Here is a 22,734-nt window from a genome sequence, read left to right as displayed (position 1 = left end):
GGCTAGCCTCTCCTGGGTCTTGGCCGGGGGGGGGGAATTTACGCCCGTCCTTTTGTGCGGGGATTGTCGGCCGGTTGCGAATATTTGGTCGGTCTCCGGTGACCCCCCCCCCCCCTACACTCGGCGGGGCACGTCGGCGCTTAGTTGGGGGGTATCAGCCTGCAATTACGGCGCAGCGAGGCGCGAGAGGGTTGAGCAGGCAGGACAGCTCAGGGGGCAAATGCGCATATGGTAAAGCCGTCGAGAGGTCAAAGGCGCTGGGGAAACGTTTCTGTCTCTACGGAGACGTGGGTTTTGAATATCATTGCTGCTATTCATGGTAGAACCAAGGCGCAGGGGAAACGTTTCTGTCTCTACGGAGACGTGCTTTTAAATTGTATTCTGTGGCACGCCGCGTGGCCAGTCACCCCCCGTTTTGTTTTCAGGGGCCGCGGGATTATCACAGAAACGCCCAGGGTTCTCAGCTTTGTGCCAGCCGTTTCTTGGGACACCCGCGCCCGGTCATGCTTTCAATCTGGTATCGTTGAACAGTGCCTTGCTAGTGGCACTGCATCGGGTGCGGGGTTCCGGGTTGCTAGGTATGGCCTGGGCGAGCACTTCGTCCCGCCCTCCGGCACAAGGGGGGGATGTCCCTGGATGGGGTGCTCTAATGGATAACAATTTTAAATTATGTGTAAGCACAGAATTTTATAGTGGCAGGGTACACTTCCAGTCCAAAATCCAGGCGGTACATTACAGAGATGGCTTTGCACAATAGTGCGTAGCACAAGGCAGACAAAAGTGCTCCAGCACAGACAGGGAGAAACACACAATATCTTAATCAAAATGGTGCTGTGCTGCTCTCTCTCTCTTTGACACTACACAGCTCATCAAATGTGGTTGTGTCCATTCTTTAGTTATCTCTAGATCTTTTTATTTGTTCTTATCTATTTCTATTAGTCTCCGTCTTTCTCTATGTGCCTGGGTCTAGCCGTCTGCACCACTTCACAGTCAGTGTGGTCTTGGGCGAAGCGAATTATTCATCTTCACGTGCCCCGGTCCAATTTTCACGGGGCGTACGCACAGCGCTCCATCTCCTGGCACTGTCTTCGGTGCTCGTGTACAGCACCACACGACTGCTCCTGAGGGTCATTGCTTTTGGGGAGGACGGGGGGGGCAGCGAGCCCCTCGTGGCCTCCCTCTGGGGCTAACCAGTGCTTTCTGCAGTCTCTGGCCAGGGGCAGGGCAGGGAGTCCGGAAGCAGCAATGTTTCCGATGCGCAGTGGGGGAGCGTAACAGCCTGAACGAGATCGCTACGCCGCGGGAGGTTGTAGTCATAAATTATGTTCCACTGCATTCAGTGGGCACAGGGTGCGAGGTGCGTTCTCTGTTTCCCTGGATAGTTGAAGTAAAGTGTGCCTTTTAGTGAGGCCATTGTGTCGAGCCACGTTAGCAGGCTTGGGTCTGGGGACCGGGGTTCGAGTTCGGTTGCAACGCTGATCCTCCTGTGTTTCTGGGTAATGACAATCTCCCTGTGACTTTGTGCTCGCGTCTCCCCTTTTGGGCAGCGCGGGTACTGTACAATTTTGGTGCAAGGACAGTGAGTGGGCCTCCGTGCCTGTATATGTAATGTAAAGGTGTGCCAATAATTTAGTAAGCACGCTACAATAACGGCAAATGAATGGAGATTGGGTCGTGTTCGTTCGCGCGAGACTGTAATTTTGGGCCAAATGGGCGCCAGGAAGGTAGTACGGGGGTGGGGCGCAAGCGAGCACCATGTTGCTTGCCAGGTTCAAGGTGGGGATGAGGGCAGACGCGAACAGGGTCTGCATGGTTAAACGTGATAACGTGATTTGTATGAGCACCTGTGACCTCTCTCTTCAGCTCCCCCCCCCCCCCCCCCCCACCCCCTTTTTCTCGCGCGCAGCCACGCAATTTCGTGTATGCATATTTCTTGCCCTTATGCTGGTTTCTTTTGCAGTACATTCGTCCGCTTTCACTGGCTGGAGGTTTTATTAATTGGCGACAGAGAGACGCGAGACAAACACCGTCCGTATTCGGGGCTCAGTTGGGAGTAAGTACGGGCAGTTGGGGGATGGGGGTACCTCTTGGAGTAGCATGTGGCACTCAGGAGCGAAGAACTAACCTCAAAGGGGGTGAGCAGGCGGTTAACTTTCTCTCTTTCCCAATTGCAGATAAGAGAGAACAACTGCTAAGTGATGGACAGCCAAGGATTATCCCCCCCCCTTTTCACACCAGGGACACAGGTTGAGGAGTCCGTGCCGGACACTTCGGAGGAAGCACGGATTGCCGCTTTCTTGGAGCTGACGAGGGCCAAGGGTTTAGCTTGGGCCACGGAACTATTGAAAGCCAGTACCACCCCAGACTCTGGGATAGCGATGGACGGTCCGGCTACGGATAAGGATGTAGGGGAGGTTGCGGGCCCGTCACGATCGAAAAGAATCCGCCGCCCCACGAGCAAAGAGTTTCCGGTTGAACAACCACCGGCTCGGAATAGAGCGGGCCCTCCCCACAGGGCCCCAGCGCCCCCCCCCCCAGGCGGCGGTTAGCTTGGGGACGGGGGCGCACAACGGACTGCCTGGCCCGCCCCAGGCGACATTTGCCTCAGCAGAGGAGTTGGGTAAGCTTTCAGACACTTTAAAAGACTTCATGGCTGAGGTCAGATCCGGTCTGCTGCTTGCCAGGTCACCCCTAGGGGTTAGTCCGGCCGCCCCACCGCCGCCGACTGTTCACCCGGCGCCGGGGGGCTTTACGCAGGTGTGGTGTCAACCGCCGGCTGCGTTGGAACCTCCTCCGCGGCCCACACCCCCAGCTGCTGCTGTGGCCGAGAGCGCGGCAAGTGCGGTCGATACTGCAGTAGTGGTTCCCCCAGTGGTACCGACGCCGGCACCAACGCTAGCCGTAGCACCTAAGCCTCTAGTTACCACGGCCCCGCTAGTATCGGGCCGCTGTTCACTCGCTTGGATGGTCCCTCTAGTGGCCAAAGAAGGGATTTGGCGCAGGGAATTTATTGACATCTTCACCCTTCTCATGCATGGGGCTGAGGGGGTAGATACCAGGAGGATGGGCAACAAGGAAGAGGACAAGCGGGTGCGGTATCATGTATATCCCACCAAAAATATTGTGACTTGGGGTCAGGCCTTTGCCATTTTTGCGGCAGTGATAGTGGAGAAATTCCCAGATGAAGGGCCTGGTCTCTTCCACTACGCAAGCGTGATTACTGAAGAGGCTGCTAAGGGTGGGGGCATGGGATGGTACCACTACGACTGTGACTTCCGCAGACAGAGAGCAATCTGCCCAGATCTTGAATGGGACCAGTTGGAGGTCCGTTTATGGGTAAAACACATGGGCAAGCATACTGAGGGGTCTACGACGAAGTCAGGTGCAGAGAGCGGTGTAAAGAGCAAGGAGAAAGAGGATAAAAAAGAGAAGAAATGGGAGAGCAGGAAGCCCTTTCGGGGGGGGCGTGGGGGGGGTCGCAGGCCTGGCTTTCGGGCACGGTCTCCTGGAACTTGCAGGCTCTTCAATGCGGGGTTCTGCTCCTGGGACAAATCATGCCGTTTTGCCCACAACTGCAGCGTGTGCGGGGCCCCCCACGCCGCTACCGCATGCTCCAAGCGCGACACCCCCGACAAGCCTTCATCGAGCAAGTAGCCCGGGGGCTTCCCCCCCTCCTGCGCTTTGGCCCCCTGCGTACTCAGCTGCCAGCGCGCATGACCTAGCCCCGCACCATCATGTGAAAGGCCCCTCTCCCATCCGCGTAAAGAACCTCCTCAGCGCACTCCGCGGTTACACTAGCAAGGAAGGGTCCCTCATTTCTGAGGGTTTCTTAGACGGTTTCCGCATTCCTTATCAAGGCCCCTTAGTGAGCAGGGATGCGGAGAATCAGAAATCAGCTAGGGAACACCCGGAGGTAGTGCTTGATAAAATAGCAAAGGAGGTGTCTTTGGGCAGGGTGGCGGGCCCATTTTCCTCACCCCCTATGCCCCATTTTGTGATTTCCCCACTGGGGGTGGTACCTAAAAAGGAGCCGGGGGCTTTCCGGCTTATCCACAACCTTTCACACCCAGAAGGGGACTCCGTGAATTCCTGGTTGGACGAAGGTAAATGCTCAGTGTCCTACTGCTCCCTAGACCTGGCAGTCGACATGATCAGGAGGGCAGGGAAGGGAGCCTGGTTGGCTAAGTCTGATATCGAATCTGCCTTCAGGCTCCTGCCAGTACACCCGGACAGCCAACACCTTCTGGGCTTCAGGTGGGGGGACCAGGTCTTTTATGATAGGTGTATGCCCATGGGATGCTCGGTGTCTTGTGCGTACTTTGAGGCGTTCAGCTCCTTCCTACAGTGGGCCTTAACAAACAGGTATGGCATTGAGGGAGTGACCCACTACCTGGATGATTTCCTGTTCATCGGGGGAGCTGACTCGCAAGATTGTGCACGGGCGCTGCAATGTTTCAAGGAATTGGCAGGACACTTGGGCGTACCTTTAGCTCCTGGTAAGACCGAGGGTCCGGCGCAGGTTTTGGTATTCTTGGGCATCGAGTTGGACACGGTAAACGGCGTGTCCCGACTCCCTGCGGATAAGGTACAGGCCCTGCGTCAGGAGATCTGCGATCTACTGGGTAGGGACAAGGCTACTCTAGGTGAAGTCCAATGCCTGCTAGGGACCCTGAATTTTGCGCTAAAGGTCATACCCATGGGGAGGGTCTTTGCACGCCGGCTGGCTAGGGCAACTGCTGGTGTAAAAAAGAAACATCACTGGGTCAAGCTGGGGACAGGGCTGAAGCAGGATCTGGTGGTATGGAGCGAATTCCTCGCCTGCTTTAACGGGACGGTTATTTGGAAGCAGCCCTGGATTGATAGTCAAGAACTTTGCCTTTTCACAGATGCCTCAGGCAGGGAAGGTTTTGGGGCTATCCTGGGCGAAGAATGGTGCGCGCAGGGATGGCCCAATGTTTGGCGCAGGCGTGGGATCACCAAGAACATTACTGTGTTGGAGCTTTACCCGATTGTTGTTGCATTACACCTCTGGCCGGCGGCATTGTCTGACAGAAAGGTGGTTTTCTGGTCCGACAACTTGGCGGTCGTTCAGGCAATTAACAACCAGTCCGCCAGGTGCCGGCTGGTGCTGTGCCTACTAAGGGAGTTGGTCCGGGCTTGCCTGCGCATCAATGTGGAGTTTAAAGCCAGGCACATTGAGGGGATTCAAAATGTGGCAGCTGACGCTCTTTCTCGTTTTCAGTGGCTCCGATTCAGGGAGGCCTGGCCGCGGGCGAGAGCGCAGATGACCCCATTCCCGGACCATCTATGGAGGATCCTGCAGTGGGACTGAGCCTGAAAGCGATGGGAGAAAGAGCTCTGGCCCCAGGTACCAGGAGGCGTTACAGCGCCCACATGGCAACATTCAGAGCGACTTCTGTAGCACTGGGTACTTCAGGGGCTGCGATGGTGTCCCAGGTCCGAGCATTTCTGGTGTGGGCGAGGGGACAAGGGAAGAGCCGTTCATGGGTGGGCAGTCACTTGGCAGCTGTAAGCCACGACACTAGGTTGTCTGGCGGGGCGGATCCCACTAACTCCTATCCCATCCGGGCCGCCTTGAAGGGTTGGGCTAGGGAGGAGCCCAGGGCCCCTGATAATCGAGCGCCCATTGATTTTGAAATCCTGAAAGGCATGCTAGGGGCCCTCGAGTCAGTCACCTACTCTCTTTACGAAGCCACGCTGTTTTCAGCCACATTCTGCTTAGCGTTCTTCGGGGCTTTTCGAGTCAGTGAGTTAGTGGCTAGGTCCAAGGTCGACTATTCAGGAGATGCGCTGGGAATTTCAGATGTGTCTATCTCCGGGTCACTGACCATTCTTTTACGCAAATCCAAGACCGATCAGGCGGGGCGGGGGGTCAGGGTGGTTCTCCAGCCTTTAGGTGACCCCAGGTTCTGCCCAGTACAATGGGTAAAGGCATTTTTGGAGCAGAGACCGCCTGGCCCGGGTTATCTCCTGTTGCATTCAAATGGTACCCCTGTAACTAGATACCAGTTCGAGCAGGTAATCAGGACTAGTTTGGCCAGGGCGGGGCTCGCACGGTCGGACAGAAGGTATTCCAGCCACTCCTTCCGCATTGGCGCTGCCACCGCCGCTCACCTGGCGGGGTTAGAGGCCGCTCAGGTGAAGAAACTGGGGCGTTGGGAATCTGATTCCTATAAGATATATGTTCGCCCGTGAGGCAGCTGTTAGTAATGTGTTTGTGACTTATGGTGTGTATCGTTGAAATCACCTTTTCTGGTTAAATAACTTGTGTGTACACCATGTCTCCTCTTTATTAGGGCGAGTGGTGTGGGTGATCGGGCATTCATTTGTCGCCCGGGCGGCCCAATGGGCATTGCACCGAAATTGGATGCGACACTTCCCTCAGACCGAAGTTGAATGGATGGGGGTGCCGGGGATGAGATGGTTCGAACTCAGGAATAAGATCGAGCAGAGACTAAGAGCACACGGGTCCACCTTGCCCCACCTGTTGTTGATACACCTGGGCGGTAACGACCTTGTTACCCTAGGGAGACGATTGCTGTTATTAGCCATGAAAAGAGACTTAGGGGAAATCTGCAAACGTCTGGGCGAGTGTGAGATCGTGTGGTCAGAGATCATCCCCCGCAGGTCTTGGCGGGGAGCTAAATCCTTTGAAGCGGTAGAGCACTCCAGGAGGCGCATTAATGGAGCAATGCGTAAGTTCACAGCCCAAAGGGGTTTGGGCTTTATTCGCCATGAAATGATTCGGGGGAATGTGAAGGGGTACTTCGACATGGATGGAGTACACCTCTCCCAAATAGGCATGGACCTGTTTTTATTGGATTTAGGCGAAGCATTGGTGAATAGCGGGTGCAGGTAAAGATCTAGGTTGGTGGGGGGCCCTGGTTGCGACGGTTAGCCGCCTCCAGGGCTGTGGCGGAGTTACAGGGCGATCTGGAAGCAGGCCGGTACAAAGGGTACCTCTGCGCGGCACCACGTGGTGCCTGAGCCAAAACGAGGAGCCTCCAGAGAGGTCCCGGAAGCCGGTCGGCGCCCCGCTAGGCCTGCGGGCGGTTGTGGGCCTGAACAACCGGGGGCTTGCTATGCGACGCTCCGCCCCGAGAGGGGGGGCGTGAGTAAAATGACAACGGCACGTGATCGAAAAAAGAATCACTTGGGGGGCAGCGCTTGCGGGTCGTTCCCGTGCTGCCCGGCTCATCAGGCGGGGCAGGTGAAGTAGATGGCCGCCTGCCCTTGGATCGCCCGTAAGATAACCCACCTATTACATATCCTGGAATTATGTAATAAATCCTGCAGCATTTGTTACCCAACTACAACTGTTTCTTGTGTCTTCTTTGGGGGGTAACCTAATTTGGGGAAAGGGGGTGAGCGGGGTGCCCCTGGGGGTACTATGCCGCTGACCGCGGCCCCCGCAGGGGGCCAATCGGCGGTCGGCGCCTTAGTGGCCCCGGGGCCCAGGTCACCCCTCCCCACTCCCTACTTCGGGGGGGGGGCGGGGGCAGGGATTCTGATCGTGCCCCCCTCCTTGTCAGGGGCCGGAAGTGACGCGAAAGGCGCGTCACTTCCGGGCCCAGGTGTGAGGGGAAGGCTATTTAGCCTTCCCCCACCCTCACTGGCGACCTCTTTGTCGCCCACCTCGCCTTTTCCCTCCCTTCCGCTTACCCGGCATGGTGTGGTGGGGTGGGGTTTTTGGTTTGAACGTTTTAATGTTTTCTTTTCGTTGCAGGCGGAGTTACAGGGCGATCTGGAAGCAGGCCGGTACAAAGGGTACCTCTGCGCGGCACCACGTGGTGCCTGAGCCAAAACGAGGAGCCTCCAGAGAGGTCCCGGAAGCCGGTCGGCGCCCCGCTAGGCCTGCGGGCGGTTGTGGGCCTGAACAACCGGGGGCTTGCTATGCGACGCTCCGCCCCGAGAGGGGGGGCGTGAGTAAAATGACAACGGCACGTGATCGAAAAAAGAATCACTTGGGGGGCAGCGCTTGCGGGTCGTTCCCGTGCTGCCCGGCTCATCAGGCGGGGCAGGTGAAGTAGATGGCCGCCTGCCCTTGGATCGCCCGTAAGATAACCCACCTATTACATATCCTGGAATTATGTAATAAATCCTGCAGCATTTGTTACCCAACTACAACTGTTTCTTGTGTCTTCTTTGGGGGGTAACCTAATTTGGGGAAAGGGGGTGAGCGGGGTGCCCCTGGGGGTACTATGCTCACTGTTCCATTCCAGTCAGGGACCAATTTATGCAAATCAGCCTCGATCCTGCTCCAATAGAAAGAGTCCAGCGTAAACTGCCAGAGCACACCGCATTAGATGGGAAGACATGCAGCGCGATACTCGAATACCGCATGCTGACCAGAGTTATGACAACAGAAGAAACGCCACGGGCCAGTGACATGTTGTGACAGAAGTCCTCTACATGCCATCTTCCCCGGATGTGTTTTTCTGAACAGACCTGCTCCGAAATGAGCTCGACGTTTATTCAAGCTCGCTGCATAAACTGCAGGAAAATGTCTGTTCGCGCATCCCCAGAAAGGGATGCACTTTGTCAATAAAAGGGGTCACACTTTGGTTGTTTGTCAACTAAAGTCAAAAACGACATTGAGACCTCTCCAGTGGGGTTGCTTGATTCTCGAACTCCCTGTAGGAACTCGAATGGAAAACCAGACATTGTGCAGGGCACAGCGTCTTAAGGCCACAAATCGTCTTTCTTCACTGCAGCCGTTACTGCCGGGTGGTTTCAGCCACTACCAGACTCTCCAGCTTTGCGTAAGAATGAAGCAAAAAAAAAAACCACGGAATTAGCCACTTTGAAAACATGTCTAATTAATGATGGGTTCTTGCCCGCATTTTGTACGCGGCGGCCCTGCTGGTGCCGGGGACAGCCTCCGCCTGGACGCCCTGTAATTCTGCGCCTGGATTACAGGGCCTCTCCCCGCCCTGCCAGCGCTGGTATAATGGCAGGATTTGCTCCAGTAATAAACGGGTGAGCTACAAAGCCCTGTCATTATCCACCTTGAACGAAAAGCAATCATCCTAAGGACCGAGCCATGACATCCCAGGCCAGGAAGCAGCAGGCGCTGAATGGGAAAAGCTCTTCAACAGCCGTCCTTGTTCGATTTCTTTATTTCAGAAAATGTAGGTCTAGTTAATGCTGTCCAGTCATGCATCTGTAGCCCGGAACAAAAAGAGGCCTTGCCTAACATTACAAGGAAGTCACTGGACTTTTAAGGCTACGGAGGCAGAATCCATGAATTGTAATTAGGCCCAAGTCAAAGCTGCAATGCCACTAAGTAACTTTAGTTGTTTAGAAGGTATTCATGGTCCTTGTGTGCATACGCATTATATGTTAATGCCTTAAAGATGAATTAGATAACTGTTAATGCTTTGATTAAACAATATTTCACGCCCTTAAAATAAAAAAAATGTGAAATTATGCTTCAACAAAGTTCACAAATAAGAAACTGGAAAAAGAACAGATAAATAATGGGTAAAAAGTAAAAGAGAATAAAAATCATGAGAGGGGTCAATAATTACAAATTAATAAAGATAGGAAATGAGTGAAAATAAAGGAGAAACAAGAAAGGAATAGAAAAAGGGAGCAAAAAACTGAAAATCGAAGGATAAACGCTAGAAAGTGTAAATATAGACAGAAGTGGCAGGAATCAAGCAAGAAAGGGAAAGAATGAATGCAAAGAGACCAGAAATAATGAGAATTTAAAGCTCCCATCTTTTAAAACTGCTGGACAGTGGTAGAAATGCAGCAGAACCTAAATGCCACATTCCATTGGTTTTGTTACATAGATTTGCCACTCCTTAACATGTTAGCAGAGGGTTACAGACGTAGTGATTTTAGAATCCCTGATGCAGCCATCGACCATGCACGCTTCTTGGTGGTATGATGCATTAATCATAGTGGATTATCCAGTCTGACGCCTGGGGATATTCTAAGGTAAGGAATCTATCACTAACGTGTCTTTCAGATCATACTTTTCAAATGAAATCTTAAAGGGCATTGTTTGTATCTACTAATGCACTGTGCACTTAGGTCGGTGGGTCACTTCTGTAGTTTTTACATCATTTTTCGGCGGCCTGCTGGGCCCGGACCCGGACGAGTGCGAGTCACCTGGAGCCTGAGGATCGGTGGTGAGGTGAGGTGGGGCGCAGGGCGGCCTGGGGGCGAATTAGATCTGGGAGCGGAGGCGAGACCACACCAACACAGAGGCCCCACGCCCCGAATTGCAGACCCGGCCTCCGCTGTCAGTAACGTCTGCATAGATAACCTCGCTGGGGCCCGGGCGCATACAAAGGACTCCAAATATATTCGGCCCTCCCCCCCTCGCCTTGAACCCCCACCAGACTGGGAGGCTGTAGATCTCGGCGTGGCATGAGGCGGATGGTCAGGATTGCTCGGTGAGGTGCTGGTGCCTAGACTGCAGCCAGGAGTGTCCCCAAGGCAGGGAGTGAACCGAAGCCGGACAACTCGGGTGAGGGGGGCAGAAGACCTGGGACCCATCCGCATGCACCTGAGGCCGCGAGTAGCTGAAGGGATACGCATAAAACGGATAACTCGAGTGGACCTCGCTGTTTGTGTGGAGCTTCAGCAGTTCCCTGAGGAGAGTGACGAGTTTCATAAAGGACTATCAAGGCCCCTTGGTGACCGAGCCAGCGTCGTGACAGGAAACCCCATAACTCCATTCGGCCAGACGCCCCAAGAGAGAGAAGATCAGGACACAAGTGACTCCGACGGGAGTACTGGGATTCACGGACAGATATGCAGTTTGCTGGGCGAGGAGTGCTTGAATGCTGTTGGTGCCCTCGGCTGGCGTGGACACTGTGGGCTGACAAAGAGAGGCCCTAGGGAAACCCGACAGGCCAACGGCGAGACAGGCATACTCTCTGGGTAGGCGCAGGGGACTACCAAGGTCAATCTGGACAGAATTGCCCTCTCACACAACCTGAGGCTCAATCATGGCAACAGGCAGGGGTTCGAAGGCTAACGCGCACAACAAACTAGCCAAATTCACCTGGAACAAGTCCGGAGAAGACCGTGAATCGCAACAACCTGAGATGCCAGAGTCGCAGAAAACTCCCATACCACTGTCTGAGCCAACACTACACGACGTCATGGAAGCTATAAGCGGAGTGCGCACTTCCTCTGACAATATAGAAGTGTCCCTCATAATGGCAGACTTTCGCAAAATGGATGAAAGGGTGAAAGATCTCAAAATTGTTGCGACGGCATTGCAGGCGGATACGTCTCGGGTTCAAACGCAGGTAATCATGCTTCAGAGTCGGCAGGAGCGGATGGCGCAACAACTGGATGAATATGAAGGAGGGGCCCGACGGAACAACATACGCATACTGGGTGTTCCGGAACGGGCTGAGGGGCCAGCAGCTGATCTCTATGTCGAAGATTTAATAAAGACCCACCTACAGCCCAAGAGACTGTCAAGTTACTTTTCGATTGAAAGAGCGCATCGAGTCCCAGTCGGGCAGGCCGAAGCCCGGAGCCCCACCGAGACCCCTCATCAACTACAGAGATAGAGATATCATATTACAAACGGCACGGTCCAACCCTCCACTTAAGATCGATAATAAGGAAGTCACATTCTTCCCAGACTTCACTGCCAAGGTCCAGGCCCAAAGACGAAGCTTTCAAGCGGTGAAAAGAGAGCTCCGAGACCGTGAAATCAAGTATGCCATGCTCTTTCCAGCGAAACTCAGAGTGGAGTCTGACGGCAAGACTTTGTTCTTCACCTCACCAGAAGAGGCGTGGGACTGGTTGGAGGGGTGGCGCAGAGTGGGAGGCCAGCGTCGAGACCGACATGGAGGATCCAGGCCACGCAGAGAGAACATAGGGACTCCATCTGCAGACGATTCCGCTACAGTGGAAGGGCAAGAGATGGCGCACAAATAGAATCTAAACCGGAGGTCTGGACTGCATGAAGTCCTGCATAACCGCAGTGGTTAAAAGCAGTGGTGGGACTGCCTTTAAGACTTACTTGGAGTGTGGGTTGCCTGTGGGCCTGAATTTCAGACTGCCAGTCCCAAGCAAGCCAACCTATGGGATGGGATCCCTGGCTAATTTATCTGTGGGGATGGAGGTAGACCACTATAGGCACGACATAGAATGATATCCGCGGGGATTCGGGTATAACCAGCCCGCACCTTTCAGCCTTTTTCGGTGGGAGAGAGGCACACTGCCTAGTTGGGGAGTGGGTAGTTTTAAATCCACGAGCAGGGGGGCAGGGAGGGGGGATAGTGGGGGGAGGGTGGATGGGTGTTTACATTTTTAAGGAGTGTTTGGTCTACAAAGTAGTAATTGTATATTGCCAAGTACCAATTTCTTTGCGGACTCTTAGGGGAGACGAACAGGCTCGAGTTTCACCAGGTTGGCTAGTGTGAAACTCGGAATGCACACCACTATTGACCTACCATGACCTGACTCTTTACATGCTAGATGATGGAGGATAAAGCAAATTTGTCACTCTCTGTCCTTACCTGGAATGTGAACGGGATGGGGGATAAAATAAAGCGGGGAATTGTCCTGCAATATTTTAAAAGACAGGCTCCTGACATTGTACTACTGCAAGAGACACACTTGGTAGGGAACAAAAGCAAAGCTCTCACACGGTGGGGGTACAAACTCTTAGTGCATGCTGACTACACCATGGGATCCCGGGGAACAGGTATCATGGTCAGAAAGAACCTGGCTCTTTTCGTGCACTGTACATAGGCAGACCCTGGGGGAAGATTTGCCGTTTTGGAGGCCCAATGGGAGGGAAGAGGGCTTAATGTGATCTCAGTATATCTGCTTCAAGCATTGGGCAATGAAGCACTGGCAGACCTAGGCAAAATATTGACTGACCTTCCTGTGGGCACCCTAATTCTTGGAGGGGATTACAACTTGACCATGAATGACACTATCGATAGACACCCATGACGGCCGGGGGCGAGACCAAATGTGCTAATGGAAGTATTCACCACAGCTATGGGTTTAACAGATGTATGGCGTACACTGCAACAGACTGACACCCATTACACCTATTTCTCCAATACACACAAAAGCTCATCCCGTATTGATTATTTCCTGACACATACTGCCTCTATAGGTAACTTCCAACACCCCCAGGAATTGCCGAGAGGTATCTCGGATCACTCCCCGGTTAGGGTCGAATTTACACACTGGGAACAGCAACCACGAACCACTATCGTTCTCAACCCATGGTTGCTGAAAATTCCGGACATCAAAGAGGAGTTATGAACGCCAACCAGCAACTACTTAAAAGAAAATGTGGGTTCGGTTAGCTCGGCACTAATTATATGGGAGGCCTTTAAAGTAGTCCTTAAGGGACAGGCCATGTCTCTAAAGCTGGGCTACATCCAGAACAAACGTCTCCTATTAGTTCAATTGGAGGATGAGCTCCAGCAACTGGAACGGGACCACACAAATATGCCATCAGATGACACGCTACACAGTCTCGCACTTAAGCAAGAAGAATACAAAATCAAAGTTAGGGAACATATGAATGCCAAACACCTTTATACCCAACACAGAATGTATGAACTGGGTGATAGGGCAGGTAAAACTTTGGCATGGCTAGAGAGAAGAGAACAAGGGGATAGATGGGTGCAGAGACTGACACTGCCGGATGGCGAGAAGATTACCCACTCCAGGGATATTGCGGAGGCATTTGCAGACCACCTAGAGAGGATATATTCCCCCTCTACTACTTACACAGCGGATGATTCCCACCAACTCCTCTCTGATAGTGACCTGCCAACATACTCTGAGTCAGATAGGGACACCCTAGAGGGTGACTTAATGGACGAGAGATCCAGAAGGCCAACAGTCAAATCCACTCTGGGAAAGCAATGGGGCCCAATGGGACTCCCATTGAGTTTTTAAAAGGAACATCCTCTCGAGTAGCCCCACACTTACGGGCCATATATAATGAAAGCTATGAGACAGGAAAACTGCCCAAAGACCAACGTATTGCCACTATAGTGGTTATACGCAAATCAGAAAAGCCTGTGGGCAGCTGCGGCACGTATAGACCGATTTCGTTAATCAACGTGGAAGCTAAGATCCTAGCGAAAGTTTTTGCTACCAGACTAGTCACAGTTGTATCCTCCTTAGTCCACCCTGATCAATCGGGCTTTATGCCAGGGAAGAATACAGCACTTAATATCCGTCGACTTCACAACATACTCGCACGCAGGGAATTCCTGGAGGAGGACGCAGTGGGTCTGTCGCTGGATGCCTCTATGGCATTCGACTCTATAGAGTGGCCGTACTTATTCAAAGTGCTGGCACGGTTTGTATTTGGTCCGAAATTTTTGGGGTGGGTGAAATTACTTTATATAGAAATACAGGGACAAATCAGAGTAGACAACTACACGTCCCGTGCGTTTACACTGCGAAGAGGTACCCGGCAGGGCTGTCCTTTATCCCCGCTAATATTTTCCCTTGTGCTAGAACCACTTGCCGCTTGGATACGTCGAGATGTAATGGTAAGGGGCTTGAAATGGGCAGAAGATCAGGAAGATCGAATATCGTTATACGCTGATGATATACTGTTGTACCTCGTCTCCCCATATAGATCAATTCACAGTGTTTTAAACCTATTCACACATTTTGGAAAGTATTCAGGTTATGCGATCAATTGGAGCAAGTCGGTATTGTTCGCATTCCGGGGTCAGGTCCCTCGTCTCCCGGTAAACTGTATGATTGAAGTGGCTAGAGATGGCTTCCGTTATTTGGGAATCTTTGTAACATCTAATCCGACACTTTTCCACAGCCACAACTTAGCCCCCCCCCCCCCCCCCACTGGAGGTCCTTACCTCTGTCCCTGGAGGGCCATGCTGCTCTCTTTAAGATGCTGGCTCTCCGGCGATTTTTATACATTCTTCAAAACTGCCCACACCGTGTCCCAGATACATATTTCACAGCAGTGGAAAGCGAAGTCCGTACGTTGTTGTGGGATGGCAAGGCTCCTCAGGTTGCAATGAAGAAGTTAACGAAAGGGTGGTATGATGGGGGCATAGCTCTTCCAGACCTTAAACTCTACTATTGGGCCTCGCAACTGGTAGTGGTGAACCACTGGATATACCGCCCCCTTAATGATCCCGCATTTCTGTTGGACAGATACCAGACTGGGCGTACTGGTTATTTAGGAGCACTGTATTCCAAAGTCTGGAAAAATAGATATTTTGGGCCAACCTCTCATACTATCGAGATCTGGCACCAGGTGAATTCACGCCTGGGCTGGGCTAATTTCCTCACAAAAGTGACACCACTGTGGCATGCCCAGGGACTGGGTTCTTTATGTCCTCAACCAGTTATCGACAAGTGGGATACGATCGGGATTTCAATGGTTGGAGACCTGATCAAAAAGGGTTCTATTCTTAGCTTTGATTAGCTCCAGGGCCAATATCAAATGGCCCAGGAAGAATTGTTTTGATACTTACAAATTAGACATGCCCTTATCAGAGCTTTTCCAGATCTCAAAGATATACCAGAATCATCACTGTTAGAAGACAGACTGCTAGATGGGCCACTACACTCGAAAGCCATATCATTAACCTATAAAAAACTATGTAACCAACTACCTGATACAGTCCACAAACTCAGGGAACAATAGCAGGGTGATTTGGGACCTATTGACGATGAAGACTGGCAAACAGCTTTAATGTCCCCTAGAGAAGCGGCAATCACCCCCCGCTTCTGACTGATGCAACTTAGGATCCTACATCGGTCATATTTAACAGGGGTCATACTGGCAAAAATAGGTGCAAGGACTTATGTGATTTGCCTTAGAGGGTGCAGACAAGCTGCTACCTTTTACTTTACGATCTGGGAATGCCGTGAGATACAGCGTATATGGGTGGGAGCCACGACACACATTCAGACAGCGCTAGGGAAGGAAATTGCTCTCACACCGCAATTAGGCCTACTCAATATATGGTTGGCCACAGACCTTACAGAAATTGAACAGCAGCTGGCCACAATAGGATTTACGCTAATCAAGCGAGAAATAGCAAGAAAATGGGGGGCGGCGGACGCACCGTCCATCCATGTATGGGCGAAAGAACTAGACACGTGTATGATCGCGGAGAAGGAAGTATTTACGACCCGTGGGTGCCCTAAAAAGTGGGACAAGAAATGGAGCAAATGGAATGATTACCGCGGAAATGTATGTATATCCCCATTTTTACCTTGAGTCCAACAACCTCCTGGACCCATCACAATCAGGGTTTCGACCAGGTTTTAGTACAGAGACTGCTATCCTGGCAGTGACTGACTCCCTGAGGCCAGTAATGGACGCCGGAGGATCAGTAATCCTGATCCTCCTAGATCTCTCCGCGGCATTTGACACCATTTCGCTCTCTAAGCTCGTGGAGAGATTATATTCCTGTGGTATCCAAGGCACAGCCCTAAAATGGCTGCAGAACTTATTGTCTGATAGACATCAAACGATTATACTAGGGCCTTATCACTCAGAGAAAACACGCTTGGATAAGGGCGTACCCCAGGGCTCCTGTCTCAGTCCAACATTGTTTAATGTTTATATGGCCCCATTAGCAAAAGTTTTAGAACCATTGGGGTTCGAGATAATTTCATATGCTGATGATATTCAGCTTATGTTTACAATTGGCCCTGACACAGAATCTGAGAAAATTCGTTTCTCGACAGGCATGCTCGCCGTCACAAACTGGATGATGGAGAATTGTCTTAAGTTGAACCCAAGCAAGACAGAAGTCATGTTAATGGGGAAAGCCTCAACCATCTGGATGGATGACTGGTGGCCACCCCAGCTGGGAGCCGCCCCCTCTCCAAAACAATCGGTGAAAAACCTGGGACTAAATCTTGACTATGCATTATCTATGAAAGACCATATTGCTGCCGTCACTAGCTGCTGCTTCTATAGCCTACGTCTCCTACGTAAGATTCTGCCCTACCTGCCCATTAAACATCGCAGAACCCTGGTCCAGGCCATGGTGATCAGTCGCCTTGACTGTGGAAATGCACTGCTGGCTGAAGTAGGTGCGACGATGCTCACAAAGCTGCAGGTGATTCAAAATACCGCAGCGAGAATGATTCTGAATCGCCCAGCTGGCTCCCCTTCAGCTCCTCTGCTGAGAAAGCTTCACTGGCTACCAGTAAGTAAGCGATTTAACTTCAAGATCTGCTGCCTCACTTATAACGACTTAAATGGCAAAGGTCCCCTCTACCTTCAATGGAAGTTTACCAAACCGGTATCGGTTCACAACCTTAGATCAAATTCCTTAGGACTCCTAATGGTTCCCCGAATACGTCTTTCTCGCACTGGTGGAAAGACTTTCTCGTACCTTGCCCCACGCTATTGGAATCAATTGCCTATTGCCTTGCCCGAATGTACATCCTATAGCATTTTCAGGAAACAATTGAAAGCTTTTCTGTTTTGATCTCCGGGTAACTTCGACTCAGACTTCCTTCATCAGTTTATCACTAAGTTAGCGCCGAGATGCCCCCGGGAGAGTCGTGCGCTATAGAAATCTCCCTAACATAACATTGGTGGAACTGGAACTGCGTAGAGGTGGTGGCAAAGATGGGAACTGTGTAAAGATGGTTTCTACCCCTAGATATTGTATGATGCATTAGATAATCACCGTAAGCAAAGAATGATACTGTATATATGTGTTACCGTAAGCAAAGAATGATGCTGTATATATGTGTTATTGAACTCAATAAACAGATATTTTAAAAAAATGGGGCTAGGGGTTGCACAACGAAGATATATACTGAGCGATGATGCTTTACCAATCCTACAATTAAGAAGGAAGGAGATGGGGCAGAGGTAAGGTAAACCGTCCTTTCTATCAAAATGTGTGACTAGCAAAGGGCAGGAGGACTTGATAGGGTAAAATATGAAACTTTGTAGTGTATCTCAATGCTGGGAGTGGGATCGATTTCTTATGCCTAAAGAAAACTTGTTTATTGATCTGTTCTACTGGGCCCAAATATAACTCCTTTGACCCCTTCCTTGACTCTGTTAAGTAGAATTTGGCACCTATTTCTGTGTAGTTCTACCTTCCTCCAGGATGCATTATCAATAGACCAGTGTTGGAATCACCAGTGTCTGCACATGGCTGAGCCTTGCATTTCTGAAATAGAGCTTATAATAAAGAGATGAGAATGCGTCTCAGAAAAGTCTGATCAGACGCAGGAGTATATTATTCCCAGCATCTTCTTTGCACAACCGGGCCTCTCCATCCATTTGCATCTTGTATTATTATATTTGTACATATACTGATGCCGGTTATGTGTAGACTCCATAACGCAAGGTTTTGAAGCTTGGACAAAGTAAGTTTCGGAAATGAATGCGGTGATAATGAAAGCAATAATGGTGTGCTATCGGTTTATCCTCTTGAGGGCCTTCATCCTCTCTTTTGAGCAGCTGTTGGAGGGCTGTCTCTTATATTGTTATCAAAGCATTCTATATCAAGTGTGAGTAGAACTGGATACTCAGTGGAAACTGTGTATTGCAGGATATGTTTTGGGTGATTAATATGTACTAATTGCAGATTAGGGGTGTACGCTTTCCCCTTGCATTGACCAGTAGTCTGGATGATGGCGCTGGACTTACGGGATACATATTTCCATATTCATGTCTTACATTCATTGCCTATGGTTTCAAGTGGATCAGAAGATTTTCAGTTTCCCATGCTGCCCTTAGACCTTAACTGTGCACTTCGGGTGTTCACAAAGGTGATGGTGGCACTCACAGCCCTACTGCGGAGGTTGGCAATACCAGTCTTCCCATATTTTGATGACTGGCGACTGAAGGCGGACTTGCCTCAAATAGTTGTGAACTACCACCTGACAACTGCCGATCAGTTGGCATTGTACGGGTTTTCCATCAACGTGCTAAAGTCACACCTGACTCCTTCACAACAACTCCCCTTCTTCAAAGTCATCCTTGACATGGTGCCCTTCAGAGCTATCCCTTCAACTGTAGAGTCTAGGACATTTGGGCTATGATCCGCCTGCTGCTTGAGCCTCAGTGAGGTCAGCTCGGAGGCTTCTTGGCCACTTGCAGCCAACTTGTGGACCATTCCATGTGGCACATTTGGGCGTTGCATTTGAATCTGAAGTCTCAGTGGGTTCAGCACTAAGGAAAATGGTCAGATTCCACTTAAGTGTAAAAGGAGACTGCGATAGATCTGCAGTGGTGGCGGCTCATTCATAATTGGACCGGCAGCAGACCCCCTCTCCATATCCCACCATGAAATAACAGTTGTGACGGATGCTTCTTTACTGGTTTGGGGAGGTCATCTTGGAGAGGTGGAGATCAGAGAACTCTGGTCTCCAACAGAGGCTCACCAACACATCACCTTGTTGGAGTTACAAGCGATTCACATGGCACTGAGACTGTTCTTCCAATAATCAAGGGGGAACGGGTACAGCTACTCACAGACAAGCAACCTCCATGTGATACTGCAACAAACAAAGTAGAGTTGGGTCGTGGGTCCTATGACAGGAGGCTCTACACCTTTGGAAATGACGGATTGCTCACTGCATTTCCAGGATTGCCCAGCACCTGTCCCTTCCCTGCGCCATGTGGATCACAAATGGCTGTTACGCTCAGAGGTGTCACAGGACATCTTTCAGCATTGGGGAGAACCTTGGCTCGATCCTTCCACAGAGAATGCGTTGTGTCATAACTTTTACGCGTTGAAGTTGCCAGACAGTCTTCCTTAGGAGACACCTTTCACCTACATTGGGGCTCGGGACTCCTGTAGGTCTTTCCACTCCTACCCGTCTTTTCAGAGTGCTCAAGAAAATCAAGAGAGACCGGGCCCAAGTCATCCTGGTAGTGCCGGACTTGGCACGAAGAATGTGATACCCAGAACATCTAGCCAGGAACACAAGTTCTCTGAACTGGTTGCCCTTTCGAAAGGATTTCCTATCGCAGCAGCAGAGCTCGATCTTGCACCCGAGCCTACACAATCAACAGCTAAGTCTGTTTATACAGGACGGTGTGAGAAGTTTGTTGTGTGGTTTTCTTTCTCCTCGACACATACAATCCTTACAAGCTTCATTAACTGATATTTTGTTTATCATTGGCCTAGCAAGGCCTTGCTGTGGCCACAATTAAAAGTTACTTATCAGCCCTTTTGGCTGTTTTAGATTTACCAGGTCAGCCATCCCTCTTCAGAGCACCTGTTGAGATTCGTTTTTTAATGGGGCTGAACCATATGTTCCCACCTACTTTAGTAATGCTGCAGTGGATCTAAACCTTGTGTTGACCTACCTGATGTGCTTGCTTTTGAGCTTATGCACAGTTGTCCTTTATAAAAGTGTTCCTCATCACCTTAACATCTGCCAGGTGGCCGAGTGAACTTCAGGCCTTGTCATCTATTCCATCACTTGTTTAATTTTTTCCGGACAAAGTAGTCCTTCAAACAAAGGCAGCATTCATGCCCCAAGGTAGTCATGCCCCTTTATGTAGGGCAATTCATCACTTTATTAACATTTTATGCACTGCCTCATCCATTGAAGGAGGAATTGCTGCATCGCCTCGATTCTAAGAGGACCTTTAGTTTTTTACATCGAGGACCAGGGAATTTAGACAGGATGACCAACTGTTGTGTTTTCTGGATCACAGCAGGACAAGGTGATACAGAAAAGCACCATCTCTAGATAGATTGTCCCATTATTAAGATCTTGTAAGGAAACAGGCTTTTTCTCGTTCAACGTCTAAATAGTTATAAAAAAAAATAGTCTAATTTTATAAATTGATGTTGGATTTGTGGAGCGTTGTCAATTTCTTCATTAATTATTTTGGTGCTGTTTAAATGCTTTACACGTATTCCTCTGTGTAAGCCTTGTTGCTCAGTGCCACAGCTACCCAGGGTTGAGCTGAAGGTTTTCTAGATGAAACCTACTAGACCTAAAGAGGTTGATAAGCGTATTACATGGTGAGGTCACACAATCACAGTATATAATGCACCCCATTTCCTCACAGATCTGTAATGGGATGGCAGCCCCCAGAAGGTTTCAATGCTTGCTCCACCAGAGCAAAGGCTGCTACCACAGCGCTGGTGTGCAGTGGGCCAGTCTTGGACATTTGCCAGACTGCTACATAGACATCCATCCATACTTACACCAAACACTGGATAGTGAGGTCCGGTGGGCCGGTCATTTCACCCGATCTGTCCTGCAGGATTTCCTGGCTTGAGCTATTTTGGAGACCCAGCGCCTGGAAGTACTGCTTTTGTATTTTTTTTTTTTTAAAGGTGAGGAATCTGAGGTTAGAAGTCTCTATCAGAAGAACAGGTTGCTTACCTTTGGTAATGTCTTTTCTGATATTTAACCGTAGATTCCTTTCCTGACCTCCCTCCTCCCAATTCTCTGGAATGATCTCATTCACTTCAGTCTTATGTCAAAAAGTAATGCACATGGTTTCATATTAATTTCTATGGGCTCCACATCTGTTGGTATGGACGGAATTCAGAAAGAACCTTATCCCAGCACAAGCAGGTGTCGTGTTTATATACTGGTGATTTTGTCATATATGTGCGTGACGGAGTGGCACGAGGTAGAACCATTCTACACGATGCCACCTGCTGGCATGACAGAGAATTGCTGTAAAAAAGCTTGCTGATCCAGTCTGCCCGCAGGGGATCTTCAAAAGGAGAGGAATCTGTGGTTAGATAGTCTCTACCAGAAAATGTTACAGAAGGCAAGTAACTTGTTTGTGTGTGCCACTGGGGCTGGATGAGTAGAGAAGCAGTTTCCCTAGGAAAGCAAGCATTACCTTTTTTTTTTTTTTTTTTTAAATGAGGGAGCTAGTGTGGCTATACCACTACAAGTTGTCAGGTGCAGAGTTTTCTCTTTCCATGGCTGGAGGCATTTTTAAAACTTAGAAACAGGTACTAATGCTATGTGTATTCCCATATGAAATGCTTGAGCCGGACCTTACAAAAACATCTGTCATGTCTGGTCCAGGCTAGACACACATGGAAAAGTGGCTGTACAGCTCCTCAGTGTAGAATAATTTGCAGTTGCTTCTTGGTAATTCCAGTCAGCTGGGCTGCAAGTTTCTCCTGGATGACCTACTCTTTGTGGGTGTCCTCTTGACATAGTTGAATTCAGCTAGGCTTGTTCTAGTCTCCCTCTTATTCAGTGACCTGCTCCTCTCCTAGCAGGTCACAGTAGCAAGGTGCCTTCAGCTTCCAGGACTTGATTTCTATCCTCAGCCAATACAGCCAGCAGCAAAGTCCTCTTCCTACTAAAACATTACTGAATTGATGTGCATTTTATCCTCGAGTCTGATGTTCTACAAACATCTGGCTCAACTGTCTAGTATTTGTTCTTTATGAGTTCTGGAAGGAAGCCAGAGCCAACCAAAGTGCCAGCACCTTTCTTATTCTGAAATCTTCCCTCAGTGAAGAGGAGGTTGAGCTTTTGGTTTTGGTCTTCTTTTTCTTCTGTCTTATTTTTCTACTGGGGTTTCCTGCTCAAGATTAACCAATCTAGGTACGGGTTAATTTGACCCACACTACTCGAACCCCAGTTTCCATGGTTGCTAGGCAAATGTCAGCACAAAGTGGGGGGACACAGCGGAGTGGGTTAGAGAATATTTCAAGTCCCCTGTGGAGGAGGCTGGAGACCATAGCTTCCTTCTTGCTGATATACTGCAGATTCAAAATTTATATACTGTTACGTTAA

General features: G+C 50.3%; 2 protein-coding genes across 3 annotated transcripts in view; both read left to right on the top strand.

Moving 5' to 3' along the window:
* Window positions 1-22,734, top strand: part of LRP1 (LDL receptor related protein 1) — a 1,298,976-nt gene that overhangs the window by 677,278 nt on the left and 598,964 nt on the right. The window lies entirely within an intron of this gene.
* LOC146856482 (uncharacterized) lies at window positions 3,812-7,838 on the top strand. The gene is made up of 2 exons (XM_085654642.1): window positions 3,812-5,368; window positions 7,748-7,838. The coding sequence occupies exon 1, from the start codon at window positions 3,983-3,985 to the stop codon at window positions 5,330-5,332; it is 1,350 nt and encodes a 449-aa protein (XP_085510768.1). The 5' UTR covers window positions 3,812-3,982; the 3' UTR covers window positions 5,333-5,368; window positions 7,748-7,838.

Source organism: Triturus cristatus, chromosome 4_1 (assembly GCF_964204655.1).
Source record: "Triturus cristatus chromosome 4_1, aTriCri1.1, whole genome shotgun sequence".
In the NCBI taxonomy this organism is placed as follows: Eukaryota; Metazoa; Chordata; class Amphibia; order Caudata; family Salamandridae; genus Triturus; species Triturus cristatus.
The sequence above is the reverse complement of the archived record's forward strand: the minus strand, read 5'-3'. Positions and strand labels throughout refer to the sequence as shown.